The sequence below is a fragment of the Podarcis cretensis genome (assembly GCF_951804945.1).
Source record: "Podarcis cretensis genome assembly, chromosome: 14".
In the NCBI taxonomy this organism is placed as follows: domain Eukaryota; kingdom Metazoa; phylum Chordata; class Lepidosauria; order Squamata; family Lacertidae; genus Podarcis; species Podarcis cretensis.
The window spans coordinates 52,823,416-52,842,554 of NC_137183.1; the positions used below are offsets into that span (position 1 = coordinate 52,823,416).

General features: G+C 41.0%; 1 protein-coding gene across 1 annotated transcript in view; it reads right to left on the reverse strand.

Annotated features, from left to right (window-relative positions):
- Positions 1-7,740: 7,740 nt before the first annotated feature.
- GNA12 (G protein subunit alpha 12) overlaps positions 7,741-19,139 on the reverse strand; it is a 35,559-nt gene continuing 24,160 nt past the window's right edge. Inside the window, exons 3-4 of the mRNA XM_079953935.1 lie at positions 15,796-15,846; positions 7,741-14,172 (exon numbers count right to left, since the gene is read on the reverse strand). Coding sequence (XP_079810061.1) covers positions 13,603-14,172; positions 15,796-15,846 — 621 coding nt within the window. The 3' untranslated portion in view covers positions 7,741-13,602. The remainder of the gene's footprint in view (positions 14,173-15,795; positions 15,847-19,139) is intronic.

Here is a 19,139-nt window from a genome sequence, read left to right on the forward strand (position 1 = left end):
GTATTTCTTTGTCCTTCCTGAAGCAAGTCTTTGGTTTGCTGTATCCAAATGTGCAAATATGATCAGAAGAGTCTTTCAGGTAACCGTTGTAAGTCATATAGGGCTTTAAAAGTTTTAACCAGTACTTTAAATTGGGCCTGAAAATCAACCCAGGTAGACTATTTGGTCCAAACTTAGCATTTTTCTTTTAGGGTTTTGAGAGGTAAATGTATTTTAAGACAAGCACACTCTCCTCTCTCCCACCTCCCATCAAGTCATGAACTTTGTTCTATATAGCTGCACTCAAATTCCAAGGCTAAACCATTGACACCCACCCCCCAAATAATGTCACCTTTTTAAGGATCTAGCTATAAATAACTTGAGCTCCTTTGCTGCATAATAAAGCAATTGAGAGGAATGCATGCTTTCCTGGCAATCTCTAGAGACACTTGGGCCTTTTCAACCAAGGAGAAGAGGAGCCGGTGTGGAAATTGTCCCTCCAACGTACACAAAGTTTGAAAAGTATCTGCAAGTGTTCCTTTAGAAACAGGAAGCCAGGATGTAGTTCTTCCAAACAAATGCAATTTAAAATTTTTAAAACCATAATCTGGCAAGCACTGCTTTAAAAAAAAAAATTAAGAAAAAGTTCTGGTACTCACCATGAAGTTGTTATACCAGAAAAAAAGAACTTCTTGCAACCATGCTATATCTCAGCTGTTGTGCTAACTTCTTGCACCATGGTCCCAGCACATGCAGATGATTCTGGAAGATGTTATGATCTTCAGGACATGCAAGACACAGGCTGACGGAACTGAGAGAACATGACTTTGAGCACAGCCAGCACTCTCTGGCAACCTCTCCACACATTGCAGTGTAAGAAGATAATAATAATAATAATAATAATAATAATAATAATAATAATAATAATATATTTATACCCCGCCCTCCCCGGCCAGAGCCGGGGTCAGGGCGGCTAACACCAGTAAAATTACAATAAAAACATAATGGGGGGGGGGGACCCAATTTAAAATACAGGTTAAAAATACAATTTAAAATGCAGCCTCATTTTAATAGTAGCCCATAGATCAAAACCATAAGGGGAGGGAAACATAAGGGTCAGACTGAGTCCAAACCAAAGGCCAGGTGGAACAGCTCTGTTTTGCAGGCCCTGCGGAAAAATGTCAAGTCCTGCAGGGCCCTAATCTCTTGGGACAGAGCGTTCCACCAAGTCGGGGCCAGTACTGAAAAGGCCCTGGCCCTAGCTGAGACCAATCTAACCCCCTTGCAACTTGGGACTTCCAAAGTGTTGTCATTTGGGAGTGTATGTCTGTGGGACATACTAGGAGAGGCGGTCCCGTAGGACCTTAAGATCAGTGGCGGTGGGCAAGCTCTCTTTTGAGGTAGCTATTCGGCCATTTTTATTGGCCTTTTCTGTAGCTTCAGGGAATTACAAATTGGGAGAGTGCTGTTGTGTTCAGGCTCTGCTTAGGGGCTCCCTACAGCTATCTGGCCGGCCACTGTGAGAATGGGATGCTAGACTCAATGGGCCTTGGCTCTCATCCAGCAGGACCCTTTCTGATGTTCTTAGGACTGCTGTGAAACGTCCAAATAAGTGGAGCGTTTGCTGGAACACGGTTGAAAAGCCACTGCTGTAATAATGTGCATCTTAGCACATTAGACCAAGACAAAACCAAGGGCTGAGTAATAGTGTTTTCTACATTCAGATTGTGTAATCATAGTAGACGTTAAAAGAAAAATGAATTGCTCAAAAGGAAAATATGGAATCCAGTGTTGTGTGAACACAGGAAGGCGAGTGCTGTTGATGACTGGGTGAAAACAATCCCTTCCCACCAAAAAAAAACCATTCACATCTGAAAATGGTGCATTGAGAGTAAACCAAGTTGCTGCCACCTGCTGGTTGCTTAAATATTGCTGTTTCAATGCTGTGGAAACATCCGTTCTGGTTTGTGGAAAACAGCCACTCAAAACATAAACATTATATATTCCTTTTTGGCACTTAAAAATAAAACAGCAGCTATATGTAAAAAATGGGAATGTCACTAAGGGAGGTGTGGGGGGGGGGAGAGAAAGACAGGGAGAGGGAGGGAGGGAGGCAGGGAATGTTTCAAAGTAAACATTTAGATTAGATTCTTTCATTTTTATCAGCAAGTGATAAACGAGAAGCAAAAGCAAAGATGTGTCTGCATCTCCTCCGTCAGCCAGCAAAAGTGTTTGCAGCGCTCTTGCTGTTGCTATGACAACTGCTTCACCAGGCTGAGAGAATCTATCTAGCACCTCTTTAAGCAAGAAGTGGTATGCAGGAGTGTTGGAGAGTGTGCAATATTGTGTGTGTGTGTAATCTCTCTGTGTGTATGGGTGGTATTCAACTCAGTTTCATGCAGAATCGATGTAACTTAGCCACGTTCTTTAACTTCTCTGGGTCTAATCTTGAGTAAAACGTAGGTTGAATAGGTACACACACAATTTCACACCATGTTATCCCAGGGCTTAACTTGGCACATTGGAAAATTTTCCCAATGCTCAAGCAATCTGGATTCAACACAAATGCAAGAAGAACAGGAGAATTTGCATCCCAGGCAAGCGCAGGACATTTTGCTGTGTCAAGGGAAGGTGGTTCCTCCACTCCTTCCATATACAGAAGATGCCCGGGTTGGCAGTTGAATCTTACTTCAACAGGACAGTTGCTCCACTGCACATAAGGGTATAAGGCTAGTTTGGGCACAGGGCAGGCCATGTGCTCCCTGCCCCTCAGCATCTCCTGCCTGAAGCAGATGCCTCACTCCATGTAATGGTAGGGCCGGTGCTGTTTGTATCAAGAGCCTGTTGTGTATTAAGAGCCAATGTGTTTTTCCTATACTCACTGCAGGTCAGCTCTGAAGAGTGAAGCAAAACACACAGGGTTAACAACCCCACATGATGTGACTTTGTTGGGATCTGAGCAGATGTGACAAGGCCTTGTCTCTCCCTTAGGTGTTAGCTTTCTAATAGACAGCAGCTAGCTTTCTAATGGATAGCAGAAGTGTCACTGAACATGACTAGGTGACCCTTATAAGGACATAAGAGGAGACTGGCTGATGGTTCAGACCAGAGGCTCATCTCATTCAGCATCTCACAGAGGTCAATCAGATGCCTATGGAAAGCCCACAAGTAGGACTGGAGTGGGACAGTACTCCCCACTTCTGATTCCCAGCAATTAGCATTTAGAGGCCTACTGCCTCCAACACTGTGTGTGTGTGTGTACATAGCCATTAGTATGTAGCCACTGAGAGCCATATTCCCCATGAATTTGCCCAAAGCCCACCATCAGGTCAAAGGGGCAACACAGAAGGAAGACTAGGATGGCCATATGGCCATTAGGAAGAAGAGACAATAAGGGTCTTTACAAGCCAACAGAGGCACAGGCGGGTGGGCAGGGACAGCCCCCTTGGTTAGAGTGGAGGTCTCAGGTTCTCAATGACTTTTGTTTTTGAACATAGGAAGATGCCTAATCCAACTCAGTATTGTCTAAGTGAAGGACATGAGGCAGGAGTTGATAATGCAGGTGAGCTGTGCACAGGTGAGCTGCAAGCAAGCTGCTGGCCAGCTCTGTGGAGGCTCCTTTTATTGACACAATATGCAAACCCAGGCAGATATATTTTGGGCTGTGACCTTTATACATCTTCCAGTCCTGAGATCGTGGGGTGGTACAATGATGGCACCTGTTTCCACCGCGTCATTTCCCCCTTGCACAGTGTATTGAGAGCCAGTGTGGTGTAGTGGTTAAGAGCAGCAGACTCGTAATCTGGTGAACCGGGTTTGCGTCTCCGCTCCTCCACATGCAGCTGCTGGGTGACCTTGGGCTAGTCACACTTCTCTGAAGTCTCTCAGCCCCACTCACCTCATAGAGTGTTTGTTGTGGGGAAGGAAGAGAAAGGAGAATGTTAGCCGCTTTGAGACTCCTTCTGGTAGTGATAAAACGGAATATCAAATGCAAACTCTTCTATGACGAAGGAGACAAAGGTCTCAGAGACAAAGGTTACAGACAGGACACCGCAGACTACTGAGACCGCAAAAGGTTAGACAGAGGGCAAGATGTTCAGACAGCTGCGGCTTTATCTGTGAGGGGGAGCGTGCTCTGCACCCAGCGATCATTCCTACAATTGCCAACCCTGATTGGCAGCCTCTCACCAGGCTTTCAGTCGTGGAATATTCCCAGCATGCTGGGAGCAGGAAAGAGTTCCAGTTGTTTCACTGTTGGGGCCACTTAGAAATACAAGCTGTGCACACACAGGGGTCTACTGTTATTCAGCATAATAGGGAAGAGGCCCTCCATCCTGAATTGGGAGCCTGCCTGCTGAATTATGGCGATGCTGCCGAGTCACAGCCCACTCACGGGGGGCGGGGGGCACTTTGTAAACGGCTTCAAAGTGAAAAAGGTCCACTTGCACCTCAGCAGCCTTGAATCCAAGAACCAGACAACTAAGAGTTATACATCAGTGGCAGCTATCCAGTCCTTGCCAGGCAAAGCTCATTCTGCTGGCATCCATGCTGCAGATAGCTTTTGACAATTTCAAGCATTGGGAAATGAGGTGCTTCACAATAATCCACTCTGTTCAACCATTTGTAGGCTCTCAAAACAGCTACATGGAGAGTGTGAAGGCTGACAGGAAGCATTCAGCAAGTGGGATGCAGAAACCGCTCTGCTCCTGCTTTTCAGGTCATTGTCTAAAATGGAGCAACAACTAGAAGCCACATCTGACCCAAGTGCCACCAGCTGGCACACAAGGGCCAAGTGAAAGTCGAGAAGAGGCGTAATGGCTGCAGCAGTAAAGTTTAGTGGCCTGCTCTTAATACAGGGTCTCCTAGTTTTGGCTCTCCTAGTTCTACCTGGCCTAGGTCTCAAGTATCTGAAGGTTCCCCTCTCCCATTACCTGCCACCCTGCAGGAGAGGCTCTGGTCACAGCTCTATCAACATCTGCAACTCATGGTGCAACAATGCACAACAGGGCTTCTCTTTTGTGGCACACTGGATCTGTAAGTCCCTGTCCTTAAAGATCCAGCTGATCCCCACACTGTCTGTTCTTAGACATCATGTTAGATTTATTCATTTCCCCGGGCTTAATCTTAATAATAATAATAATAATAATTTATTTATACCCTGCCCATCTGGTTGGGTTTCCCCAGCCACTCTGGGCAGCTTCCAACAAAAGATTAAATATACATTAAAACATCAGTCATTAAAAACTTCCCTAAACAGGGCTGCCTTCAGATGTCTTCTAAACATCAGATTGTTGTTTATTTCTTTGACATCTGATGGGAGGGTGTTCCACAGGGCTGGCGCCGCTACCGAGAAGGCCCTCTGCCTGGTAAGAGATACATGAATGTAAGAGATACATTGCTGCTGGGTTATCTGATTTTCCTATTTCTTGATATTTTGGAATCAGAAAGGCAGAATATCCCCCCAAAAGAATAGACTCTCCTCAGCATGCCCAATAGCCAGGGATAATGAGAGTTGTAATCTAGTAACATTTGGAGAGCCACCCTTGTTTTAATGTTCGTTGCTGAGTAGAGGCCTAAAGCACCCTGGAAATCCTGTTCCAATGTTGCTGGTCTGGATTGACTGGCTTCCTAGAATCATAGAATCATAGAGTTGGAAGAGACCACAAGGGCCATCGAGTCCAACCCCCTGCCAAGCAGGAAACACCATCAGAGCACTCCTCACCCTTTCTCTCCCATCACTTTGGTTAAGTAGGTTGTGCTACATCCTCTATGCGGCAGCATCAGTCCTAGCCGTGGCCAAACTTTGTTCTGGTTACTCACAGAGCTAACACTGAAAAAGAAAGTGAGATGGCAAGGTAGAAAGTTTCTCAAGTCTCCCAGTCCTTTAGGACCCGAGTGAATACATTCAACTGTACATGAGGAACCTACTCACCCTGTAATCGGATGGCACAGCTTGTTCACGGTAGGGAAAACCTCAGGCGGTAGAATAAGGTGGAATCTGCACTACTGTGTTCATGTCACCATCAAGTGATTTCCCCCCCAAGATGTGCAACAGGTAATGTTGTGAAAATCTAGCTACTCATTTGGAAGACGTTTTTAGCTGCTTTAGCCGAGTTTTCTTGGGTCCCTTCCAACTTTAAGATTCTACAATTTCCGTACATTTTCCTCCAGAAAAGTGTCATGAACAGAGCAAGGAGTAATGTATGAAGAACCGTACAGTGTACAGTGAAAAGCCATGACTGACATCAAGGAAAGGGAGGCAGATGTAAGTCATGTTGCTATTATTGGATGCTGTGCAGCAGAAGAGAAATGACTTAACAGGTGCCATCAACTAAGTGCAACTGCAGCCTTAAATCCATGGCGCAGCATGAAATGCCTCTAAAGAGGAAGGGCTTCTGGCTACCCTCCTTGCATCTGCTGAGGTTCCCTGTCCACTCACTATTTTTTAAAAGTGCTTAAACTTTGTTGTTGCTGTTGTTTTAGGGAGTGTTTTGTCTGGTTCTGTGTATTTGGGTGGTGCTTTGTCTTTTGCGGAGGCCACGAGTACCAACAACTTCTTTACACATGTAATGGATATTTTGTGGTACCCACAACCATTTTAGATTTCTAAATGTGCCTCCTCAAACCAAGCCCAAAAGGGAGTCCCAATTTACTGCACGTGTCAAAGTCTTTTACCTTCTCTATTTTTAAGAGAAAGTGTCATGGCTGTAGCACATCTTCAATGAGCTCCTGGAACCCCTGTTGAATACCAGTGACATGCAACAGTATCTCTGCATTTCATTTTTAAAATATGTGCTTTGAAAACAACATTTTGCCTCCGAAAGATGACTAAGTGTACAGGTAACTCACAACTTGCACTCATTTAACTTGTGTGTATTCAGCTTTATGCACTTAGCAACAAACATTAAATTTTATTAAAGGTGGTGAAAAGGGGGTGGACATCTAGGAAAGAAGACTTTGGTAATCCCACCCTCTGGGAATGACCACTGGGAAGAATGCAGTAAGAAGAAACACCATGGTACACCCGCAGTAGCACAAATGGATGCCTTCATCTGCCCCAGATACATCTCTCCTGTATCTTTCTCTACAGTCACAGCAGGCACTGTAACGCTCCAATTTTTTTGACTTCCTCCTGAAGGCGCACACTTCCATTGTTTCCCAAGACAGATGGATGCCAACCAATCCCACCCACCACTGATCATAGTATGTTTGGTTATACATAAGTTTGGCCTTATGCGCTTGTAACCCCAGCGTTGAGAGTTGTCTGTATATAATTCCAAGAACTCACTGCCTATTTATTGCATCTGATGAAGTAGACTATTGCTACAAAATCTCATACCACAACATATTAAACTTTGAGATGCCATATACAGAAAGTTACTGCTGTAATGAATTGTTGCTCTTCTGGAATTCTTTAAAGCAGCAACTAGATTTATGAAGGAGCCAACAGTAACACAGCCGTAGCAACAGGCCAGCTCTTCCACTTCCTCAAAAATAACCAGCTAAGCCAAACCTCTTTCAACCATTGCCTAAATGGCCTCATCCTTCCTCTTTCCCCCTGAACCCACTTCATTTTTTGGCTGCCTCACACATTTGCTTCTGGCAAAAGGAGGTGTCTTAGACGCAGTGTTGCCTGCCAGTTTCTGTGGAAGTAAGATGCGGCTCAGGGACTGCTGGTTGCTGACCCCGTATTATAGCGTACATGACCACCGCTGTTCTCTAACAGAACTTAAATTATTTTACAGACACTTCACTAGAAAGTACAGTAACAAGTCACATTTTAATAGATTTACAAAATTCATATATACAAAACAGTAAGCTAATTCAAAGCTATAATACACATTTTTACACCACATTTTAAAAATCTAATACACAGCTTTCATAAGCTGATGCTATCACAGCAAAATAGGTCACAAAGAATTATACTCTTTTAGTGCTTATAAAAGACCAGGGTTGTTTTTAAGCACACAATTAAAAAATATTACCAGTATGAATTATGGCACTTTCATCACAACTTATTTTAAAATTTGTCACCTTTCAACAATAATTAAGCTTTTTTTGCTCAAGTTAAAGATTAAGGCAAGCACAGGCCTTTTCTGTCCACAATGCTCAATTTTCTGATGATTCACTACACTATACAAGCTCTAGGGCAATATTCTATATGCGCCACCGAGCATGGAATACTGCCCTAGAGCTGGTATGGTGCAGTGGCCAATTGTGAGCAAGAAACCAAGCATTCATCATGTCAGTTGTGCTTCACTAGTAGCTGTAGGCAAACCACTACTATGTCTGCAATATGGGTATAAAACTAGCCTACTCGTGCAAATATGTGGAATATAGATGAAGCACCACTTGAAAAGGAAGACATTTCTGAAACCACTTTTCAGTATAATGTCAACACTAGGCAGCATTTTTGTCAGTTCCCTATTTAATTTTTTCAATTATTCTGCTCCCAACTTTTGACCTAAAGCCCCCAAGATAGTGAACAGAAAACAAACACAAACTTGGATTTATGCTGCTTTCTTCAGCCACCAACCAGGGAAAGGAACCAGATGAAATTGTCCCCAAGCAGATCAGTTGCAGCATGGCCACTCTGTATTGCTCTTATGTATAATCTCTACCAATAAGAACCCAATAACATGCTATGGGCCAGGTGTGCTAAGGAAAATCTTTGGAGAACTCTTGAGGGAGTCTGGGGAAAAACTCCCTTGTGATGTAGTTGTTGCTGGGCTAAATCATCCGGGTTGGTAGAACAGATGTTTGGGCCCACATGAGAGATCCCTCTCCAGCATGTTAGGTTTGTGTGTGCAGGTAGACTTTTATGTGGAAATCATTCAAACATTTGATTACCCACATTCCCCAGTAGTACAAACTATGCATCTGTTTCAGCTCTTACAGTACTTCTAGAAAGTAGATTTTGTAATGTTTAGGTTGGTCCTAATAAGGGTTTTGTCATACTGTTGCTTCTGTGTTGTTGTTTCTTAACCTAGTATACGAACACAGCTACCTATATTTTTGAATGCTTCCAAGAAAGTATTCAGGTTGTATTTTGACAAGGGAATGGAATTTTACCATTGTGGAACAACCACTGAAAATACCATTCTGTGTGTCTTTGCAGTTTGAATTTGGCACATAAATCATGAGAACAGTCTTGGTTGATCTGAAAGTACACAATGGAGTAAAATAAGGAACAGTCTTTTAAGGTATGAGGGCCCCAAATGCTAAAGGCTTGATTTTGTTGGTTTTGAAGAGGATACTTGCTTGCCTTTTAGAACATTTATCAGAGCTTCTGCATAGCCAAAGCCTCTCAAGAGCACACTGCAAGAAACCTGAATTTGCATGTCCCAGTTATAAACAAACAGGCAGGCTAGGAAAAAAAAGATTTATGTGTGTGCCAATAGCTACAGTAGTGCCAATAGGTTGTTTTAATATGCTGCCAAATCCTTACTCTGGGGGAAAGCATACAGGCTCTTCATTGGTGGCTTTTGTTTCAATGCATTTTGTTTCAATATGCACACCGTTAATGCTTAAGCAGCACTGTTTGAAAGTCTAGAAACTAGATCCCTCTCCAAATCTCTCCCTCCCAACAAAAAAACCCATCAAAAAAGAGCTCATCAAAAAAACCCCAACCCTCGAGAGTCGGTATAAAACTATGGGAGGTTTGCTAAATCCTAGGTAACTTGCTGGCTCATTGATAAGGGTTCTTTAAATCAGTGAAATGAATTGGTGGCAGAAGTAGAAACATCTACCATATCCACATCAGTGGCGGTATTTTAGTCACTATCCCAGAGGCCACAGAAAGTCTTTTTTAATGGGCCTCAAACTTGCCAAGTATGGTAATCTCTGTTCATCCTTTATAAATTTTTGTGGATGGCAGAATGCTACTCTTTATTTTGGATAACACAGCTGCTAAGTTGATAAACTCAAGAGTCAGTTTCAACAATATTCTGTTATGCTAACATGGTAAATTCTGCTCATGTGCACAGTCCACTTGAATATGCAGTGTGCGCATAGCATAACATAGGAACTGTGAACTCATGCCAACTTGCAGCTTCCATTTCATGAAAAATGATTTCCCACCCCCCGCCCCGGCAAGTCCTTGCTCCTGGAGAGTTTATATAAAAACAAGCAGATTTTCAGCGGAAAGTCTACTTCCACCTGTGTGTGCACATGCATGTAAATACATATATATGCACACACACCCTGTTAAAGACATGAGGGGGTGATCCTCTTTGTCCATGGTTAAAAACACCAAATGCACAATATACATTATTTACAGCAAAACTTCATCTGACAAATGAGAAGCTGAAGCTGAAGCCTGTTTGGTATGTAATATGCCAAAGCATAAGTTCAAGGCCTGTAATAGACTGTCTGATGTGTAACCCATTTCCCAGCTTAAAAGTATCATTACATCAAGTATTCCAACAACAAATCTTTCCTCTCCCTGCTAATTGTACTTAGGACAAAATGTTCTCAAGGGTTACAATTAAAGGCAAATGTCTTGTGGCTTTGGCAAGAGGAAGAAAGAGCGGGTAATTCAATGGTTGCAGAGCACCCAATACTACTGTACTGGATTGCAAAAAAAGATTTTGAATTCAAAGCAAACTATTGAAACACAGTATATGAGCAGTGCTATGATTAGAAAAGAGGTTTCCCTTATCTGTGTGAAGCTATACTGTTAAAAGATACTTTTAGGATTCCAACTAGTTATTTAAACCAGACTGCACTATAATCCTGAAATTGTTAAAACATCCTGCCTGTTAGATGTTAAGCTTCTACTACAATGTTAATCACAAGAATTATATCAGTGTGTGATCATGACCAAGGCGTGCAGCTGAAGGGATGAGAAGCTGGAGAACTAGAGCTAACAGCATCTTAAATGGCAAAATAAATTGGCTGAAAAATGGATTAGGCTGAACTTGATTTTGACTGCAATCCTAATCTCCATTTACCGGGAAGCAAGTCCCACTGAATTCAATTTCGTTTACTGCTAGGTAGACATAGTTTAGGATTACAGCCTTAATCTGGCTACCAAAATCTTTACGGTAAGTTTGCCCCAGCAAGGGGCTTCCATCATACCAAAAGATAACTATCCGATACCAAAGGAACACAGTAATATAATACATTTTACATGCAAATACTACGGTAACCATACAGAAAAAGAAATACAGTACACGACTAGGCAGAGTTGTAAGAAAAAGAACAATTTGAGAACTGCAGCATATTATTTCTAAGTTTTTATTTTAAAACGCAAGTGGTGGCATAGTTCAGATTGTTATAAATGGGTTTGTGCTACTCCCTGCCACTTAAGGGCAAAGAAAAGTTAATAGGTAAAACCGAGGCACTTTTGGGTAGAAAATACATAAAGTTCAACTTTTTAATTGAATAGTCAAGGCTCCTTATAGATTGTATATTACTGCTGAGGAAGCAAATTAAAATACTGTGACCAGAATACATAAGAGCTACTTATGAATGCCATGGGTTGTGAACATGTCTAATGGGAATTTTCTCCTTTAAAAGCAGGTGCATATTCCACATCACAAACTGCTCTTGAAACTTCTCATGTCAAGATAGCTATTTGAGAAACACAAATCAAACATCTTTTTTGGGATGTGGAATTTAAAGTTTCAAAAGACACATCAATGAAGAAACCCAATGAATAGAAATTGGCAATCGTAGCTGAGATGCATTCCCCTTAACCCTTGAATAGCCATTCATAGCCTGCAAAATTATTCAACACTTTAGCGTACTCATGGCAAAATTGCAATATTGTTTTCTTTTCTAGAAGCAGATATGAAAATAGTAAAATAATTGGTCCTAGAAAGTAAGACAAGTGCCACTAGAAAGTCTCCAAATGTAATTTCATCTCAAAAGGTTGAAATGTCTGCAGTCACTATGTGGTTGTTGTCTTATTGAAATTTTAGTTTTAGATAAAAAGTAGGAGACAAACTCTTTCTTAATTTCCAAAACTTAGCTTGATTTTGCACAAACATCACTATCAGAGTGGAAAATTTCTGGTTCAAAGTCGGGTACACCACACAAAAACATGCTTATATAAATGTGAGTAATCCCCACAGGAAAAAAAAAATCCTGGAATTTGTCCAAGCAGAAGTCATGAGAGATTTGTTTTAGTTTGCTGTTATTGGTGGCATTTATACCTGGAGTTTTGCCTACTGTGCAAGACATGATTGTCCCAGAGGGGCATAAGCTACAGCATTCTGATATCATGATACAGGAAAGAATAAGCCCTTTATAATTTGATATGACAAGTATGGTACCAAAAGTATGGTAAACATTTCTTATGTTTAAGAAGATCCCTGAATAAAGTCTATAGCACTGAAAATGTAGGGTTTAGTGTAGTTAATACATACCTCATATCAGACAGAGTGTGAAACATCAGTACACACAAAATAGGCACCCATAGTTAAATTCAACACTTTAGAATTAAAAAGGAAGTTCACATCAACATTATTCACAGCCTCCTGCAAATTCACATGTACTCTGTAGTAGCCTTAAAGGGGCAACTTTAAACTTGACAGTTTACAATATTTTAAGTGTATATTATATAACCTAGTAAATTCATACAGCAACAATTAAGGATTAGTTCAAAGCAGAGCTCTTCTTTCCAAACTCAGTGCAGCTGTAAAGTGGAAACCTCAAGAGCATTTGGCTTTAGTGCTGTGAGCAGCCTCTGCTTACCAAACATTAGGCTTCCCTTTTATGAGAACACCCATAATATGTCTCATACATAATATTCTGTCAAGAGAAAGTTTTCATATAGTTCCAACTATAGGTTTGAGAACAGAGTTAATGTCTCAGCAGAGCATCTGTGTGAGCTCCAGCCTCATGCTATATGAAAAGTAAAATAAAAAGAAAATAAAAGTCTTATTTTCCATGATGCAATAAACACTGTAACATGTAGTGCAAAGTACAGCCCTGTGTTGCACCAACCCAGGTCTTGGATTTCTGCCCCCCTTCAGGCCAATTGCTAAAATGAAATTCACTAGTGTGGCCAGCCAAGTTCAATTTACAGTTGTAAACTTCAACAAGAGGGAAACTGTAGAGAGTCTCAAAGAAGAGCTGGATAATCATTTTGGCAAGCACAGTCTGGTTACTGGCAAACAATTTTGCGTACACCAAACCTAGATATTGACATATTGCAATGTATTCTCCAAAAAGAAGTATCAATGAACTTACTGGATTTGTTAATTCAGCACCCAAAAAGTGAGGCAGACAGGCTTTACAACCAACAAACTTTCTTGCACAATGACAGTGGATTAAAAAACACAAAATGTCTTTACGTCATTTTTCAAACTTAGAATTATCTTTTCAAAAGGCAGAAGGCAATAATGTTATTCAGAGTTCAAAAGAAGGCACTGCACTTGCAATTTACTACTTTCAGTAGTTTTTTTGTTTGCTTGTTTGTTTAGTTAAGTGATACAGTAGCTAGCTTGAGCTCTCACAATCCTTCTGCTTGTCGCTCCTCCATTGGGACTGGCTATTTTGCAGCTTCCTTGAGCCAAGTAACTGCATGGATCTTTTTTTTTAAATCCATCGTATAGGCTATAAAGGTTGGGCCTTCAACTAGGCTAGGTTTGAAGAGACAGTTCCTTCAGTTTTCCTTCACTGCAACATAATATCCTTAAGGTTTTCCTGAAGGATTGTATCCTTCACAGCATGGAACACAAAGCGGATGTTTTCAGTGTCTATGGCTGTGGTGAAATGATGGAAGAGGGGTTTACTGCGATTCCGCCGCTTTCTGTCAAAACACTGTACCAGGTAACGCTGAACATCTTCCAGCCGGTGAGGATCACCCCTGAAGTCTGAGAAGTACTTCTTAATGCTGACATTCTTCACTTTCTCCACAAGTAGGTCCATTTTGTTAAGGAAGAGAATGATGGAGACATTAAAAAAGAGCTTGTTGTTGACAATGGTTTCAAAGATGTTCATAGATTCAACTAGTCTATTTGTGCGTCTATCTTCCATAAGGACCTGATCATATTCACTTGAGGAGACCATGAATAGTATAGATGTTATCCCATCAAAACACTGAAACCATTTTTGGCGTTGAGACCGCTGTCCACCCACATCGACCATTTTGAAAGGAATCTTCTTGATGATAAAGTCATGCTCCACAATCCCCTTGGTAGCTTTTCTAGCCAGCAAGATGTCTTGCTTACTGGGAAAATAGTTCTGCAGAAAGAGACATGGAGGCAGGGAAAATATCAAAATGGATCAACAGCTGCTTCCATTGAAAGAGGGTACAGATACACTGAGTCAGGGTAGTGACCAGAGGGGTAAAGGAAGGAGAGAAGAAACTAAAGATCAATCTTAAACAACCTGCTCAGCTGAAAATGTGAGTTGAGTCAAGTTCTGTAAGTGAATCACAAGGCCACTCTGCTACATGAACAGCTCACCTTCATTTAAGCTATTTTCATTATGTCTAGTTGGTTGTATGAACTGGCTGTAAACCAATTCAATTTGAAGTAACAAACTGAATAGTTTACAAGACTCCTCAGTATCATGAACGTATCCTTTGAAATTCTGTGTACCATCCTTACAACATATGCAATAAAAACTGGGGTTTCTGACAGCCTGCAACATGCAAGTTTCACTGTTGCTGGCCCTGGCCAAGTCTCCCTGCCACTACATCCAAAGTAAAATGATGTGGTATGTTTAACAATTTTGCAATGAATTGAGCAATAATGCAGACCTATCTTTGTTCCACCTCTCTCTGTCTCAAACATAGAGCCAATTCCTAGGGGCCAAGGTCATGTTGGCCCCCCTGCACTGCACCATGTGACTGATCAGGGAGAGCGGGGCTTACCTGCCCCAAACATTTTATTCAAGGTGGCACCTCTGATATGAACAGTGGGTAGAGGGAAGCATCCCTCTTCCCTGAAAAAGAAATGATACTGCAGAGGTCATTATTATCTAAGAAATTGTTAAGAGTCACATTTTGCCAGACAAAGGATCCACCTCGTGCCTATGTGCATTAAGAGTGCTGTGTGTACTTTAATGTAAGTCTGACTTGCTGACAGTTCCATACAATTCATATCCCATTTGGGAATTATTCAGTTGCCTATATTCACATACTGTCACACAAGCAACCTTTTTGTCTTAATACTTCATATTGAAAGTATTAAGAAAAAAAGGTTGTTTGTGCGACAGTATATGAATATAAGCAATTGCATAATTCCCAAATGGGATATGAATTGTACTAACTACTTTATATACAATATTATTATTATTTTTTTGGGGGGGTGTAAACTTTATTCACTTAGGAACGGCTGCCTTTCACCACAGAGTAGATAGAACTGGAAACAGTGACTGTTCCCAAACTGTGGTCAGTGAATTTACCAGTGTTAGGCGAGCTTCGTTCAGTTATCTAGATTTGTGGTTGAAATGGGAGATGGCACATCAATTGCACTGAATATTCATATTATTTTTAATTGCATTTTTATTTATTTTACTGTATTACTATTTGAATTCCATGGAATTAATTTGCTACCACAGGCAGAAAAATAATTAAGTACCGGTAGTTCACAAACACCTGCAATTTTCAAATCGTCCTGGGGTGGGGGAAATTGGGAACCACTGAGTTAAAGGGTGGTTGAGGAAGACAGTAAGCAGAGTTTAGTTCTGCTCGGTGATTCTCCATTTAGTTCTGCATTTTCTACACTGTGCAGTGTGCAGTGAGAGTTTTTGGTTTTCTTCAAGGCCATATGGTTTGAGCATATCAGACAAAGAACATAAAAAGGCACAATGCATTAAGTACTGGAGGACAGAATGGGGCAAAGAAAAAGTAAATCTCACCAATTGGCCAATCCGGTCCAAATTATCCAGAAAATATTTCACCGATTCACCCTGTTGAGAGAAGAGGACATTTGCAGCTAATTTCTGGAACTGGGGTTTACAAAGCCAAAACCATGTTTAAAGAGGGGGGAAAAACCTTCACTGTACAGAAGCAATATATTGTATTATCCTTGATAATCTTTGAAAACAAGTTTGAAAAGACTAACATGTGGAAACACATGATGCCAAGTAGCGTAGCCTTCCAACAAAATATAGCTCAGTCCAGTCATTTCCAATCTGAAAAGGGTATACAGCCTTTACATGGTTTCCAGTTAAGGCCATCACATGCATCTGAAAATCCTGATCTACTTCCTTCATGTCCAGAAGCAGGTCCTCCAGGAAACACCTTCCAGATTACTCTGAAGCAACCATACAGGAAGAGTAAGAACAGGGATGGCATGTCAAAACCTGCTGCTTCAGAGCAACTGGGACTTGGACAATCTAGCAAGTTTCCTTTCACCCTTGAGATACAAAATGTTTCTGATTCTAAGCTAATAGCAGCAATGAATGCTAGAGAGAAAGGAAGCCCTAGTTCAGCAGTCTTTTTTTTTTTTTAAAGTCCCCAAAACTTAATTTTTATTATTCTATTTTAAAGAATTAAGCTGCTCAATTATCAATAGTGTTTGCTTTGTGGTACACAATATTATATTCTCATTAATATTCCTGCTCCTCCTACCCAAAGAGTTAAACACAAAAGGTTGGGTGATTAATTTTTGCACTGCTGTATATCCTATGCTGTATATCCTTTGACTCAATCTTGCCAACTGGGACCACATAGGAGGTGCTGTTCCCATTGTTGAGCAGCAGCCATGAGTCACTGCACAACTGGGAATTGGAAAATCCAAAAGTATGAGCAGCAGGGCCTGAAATAGGCCAGGTCCCACATTTCAACATTACTTTGAGCTTCGTATCTTGTTCTTTGGATATTTCTGGCAAATATTGTAGAGCTTCTTCCTGCTTTGGTCTTAAAAGGGAGGACTGTGGGGACTCTTGTGTCATTTTCATTTGTGACACTTAACAAGTTAACAAGAAACAGAGGGCCTTGCTTAGTGCACTGACATTTGGAGCAGCCACTTTGGAAAGAGTCTGCACTCAAAAGCACCTAGACAACAACTTGTTTGGTGTTAAGACATTTGATGTTAAGACATGATAAGATGCAAACTGTGTGTCATGACACATTTGTGAGTCGGCTGCAGTGTGTATGTGTGTTGCACAAATGCTCCTTAATTTGATAGTAAAATTGAATTACTGTGTAATGTGTCACCAACATGAAAAGTTTGGAAAGCTCTGATGTAATGTATACACAATTTTTAGTTGTGTATAAATAAATTGGCATCATTTCTTCATGGATTTAGCACTCATGAGATATGAACTCCCTATGAGGTCTCCCAGGGACAAAGCCAACTTAATTTGTTGTTGTCAGATGAAGCACAGGCACAAACTGCAGAAATTTCACACTTGAAGCTTTAGCTAGGTGTTCAGCAACCTTCTTTTTTTTTTAAAAAAAGTGTTAACAGTTCTGATATTTTTCTACAAGTAATCTAAAAGCTTCCCTCTAGTTAATTTATTCTAGAAATAAGAAATTAGATCATTTGGTCTACATTTGCTAGCCCATTAACCTTTTGCTTTTCCCAGGACAAAGGATTAATTTAGTCTTCCTGATTATGGTTCTATGAAGCCCAGTTCCTAAATTTAGTTCACAGTTTAAGGTTAAATCCAGACCAGGAGTTACAAAAAAGAGCATCTGTAAAAGTTCCAGATACATGTATTTTATTTAAAAAAGCATTTCTAACCACTCCATCTTTTTAAAAAATCTCTAAGTAGTCTACAATATATATATATACAATATATAAATAATATCCATTAGTACAAAAATATAAGCTAAAACCAACAATTTTTAAAGCATCCTTCTGTCTGAAGTGCCTCCAGGGGTGAAGTCAAACCGCTGTGTTAGCTGTGACAGTGGGATATTTTCTTTCTAATCTTGCAGGAACAAGAGCTTCATTTTCACTGGCTGCCTCACAGTTCCCAAAGTACAGAAATATAGTTTATGACAGTGGTCCTCAACTGTCTTTTTCTCTGCACCACACTTTCAGAATAAAAATTTGCTTGCACCACACCCCATTTTTTTATTGATAAGAAAAACACTGGAAAACAAAAAGAAACAACACCTAACATTGATTGATATTTTTCAATATTCTGCAAATTAAAACATTATTTTGCTAGTAAGCTATACTACATTATACCACACTGAAATTTTTAAATGTTTCTTGAATATTTCTGCCATACTTGCTATCTTCAAGTGCCATCCTTTCAGAGCCACTGGCTTATGAGTACAGTGGTACCTTGTGTTACATACTAAATCTGTTCTGGAGGTCTGTTTGTAACCGGAAACTGCTCGTAACATGAGGCGCACTTTTGCTAATGGCGCCTCCCGCTGCTGCTGTCCCTCCGGAGCACGTCTTCTGCTCGCACCCTGGGGCAAAGTTCACAACAAGGGGCATCTACTTCTAGGTTAGCGGAATGCGTAACCCACAGCATTCGTAAGGGGGGCAGTACGTAACACAAGGTACCATGTATGTGGGACTCTCAACACCAATGCTGCTAAATCAAATTTAATATGCAGGCAGACCTCTACCTAAAGCAGAGATGGGGAACCTTTTTATCCAATGGGCCAGAGCAGAACTCCACTCCCCACATATCACCTGGGGAGTTTAATCCTGCTTTCTGCAGTGATCTGCTGTACAACCAGCTGCAACTCTATCTGCTGCACACCTGGTGCCACATATGCCAACAAGTGGATGTGGATTTTGGAAAACCTCCTCCCTTACAAATGGGGAGGCCTGATGGGCCAAATGTGGCCCAAGGCTGGAGATTCCTCACTCCTGACACAAATGATATGCCCGTAATATAAATGACAGTGACACAAAATCAATACCACAGCACTAGCACCTAGGACAAGTGAGAGATGAGTGTCCAATATCTTCAAAGCAATAACTATTGTTGAATTAATTTCTAGTCAAGGGAAACAATGTATGAGTGAACTCCACTGTTTATATACGAGGTGCTCCAATTTTAAGTTATCTCTAATAAGTTTAATGTTGCCAAGCAATCATTTATTATATAAACAGAGTGTGGATATAATAACATGTCCTAAGGTGAGCAAGTATTTCAAGATTTAGGGTGTTTTGAAACACTAAGTACAGTGGTACCTTGGGTTACAAATGCTTCAGGTTACAAACTCCGCTAACCAGGAAGTGGTTGCTCCAGGTTAAGAAGTTTGCCCCAGGATGAGAACGGAAATC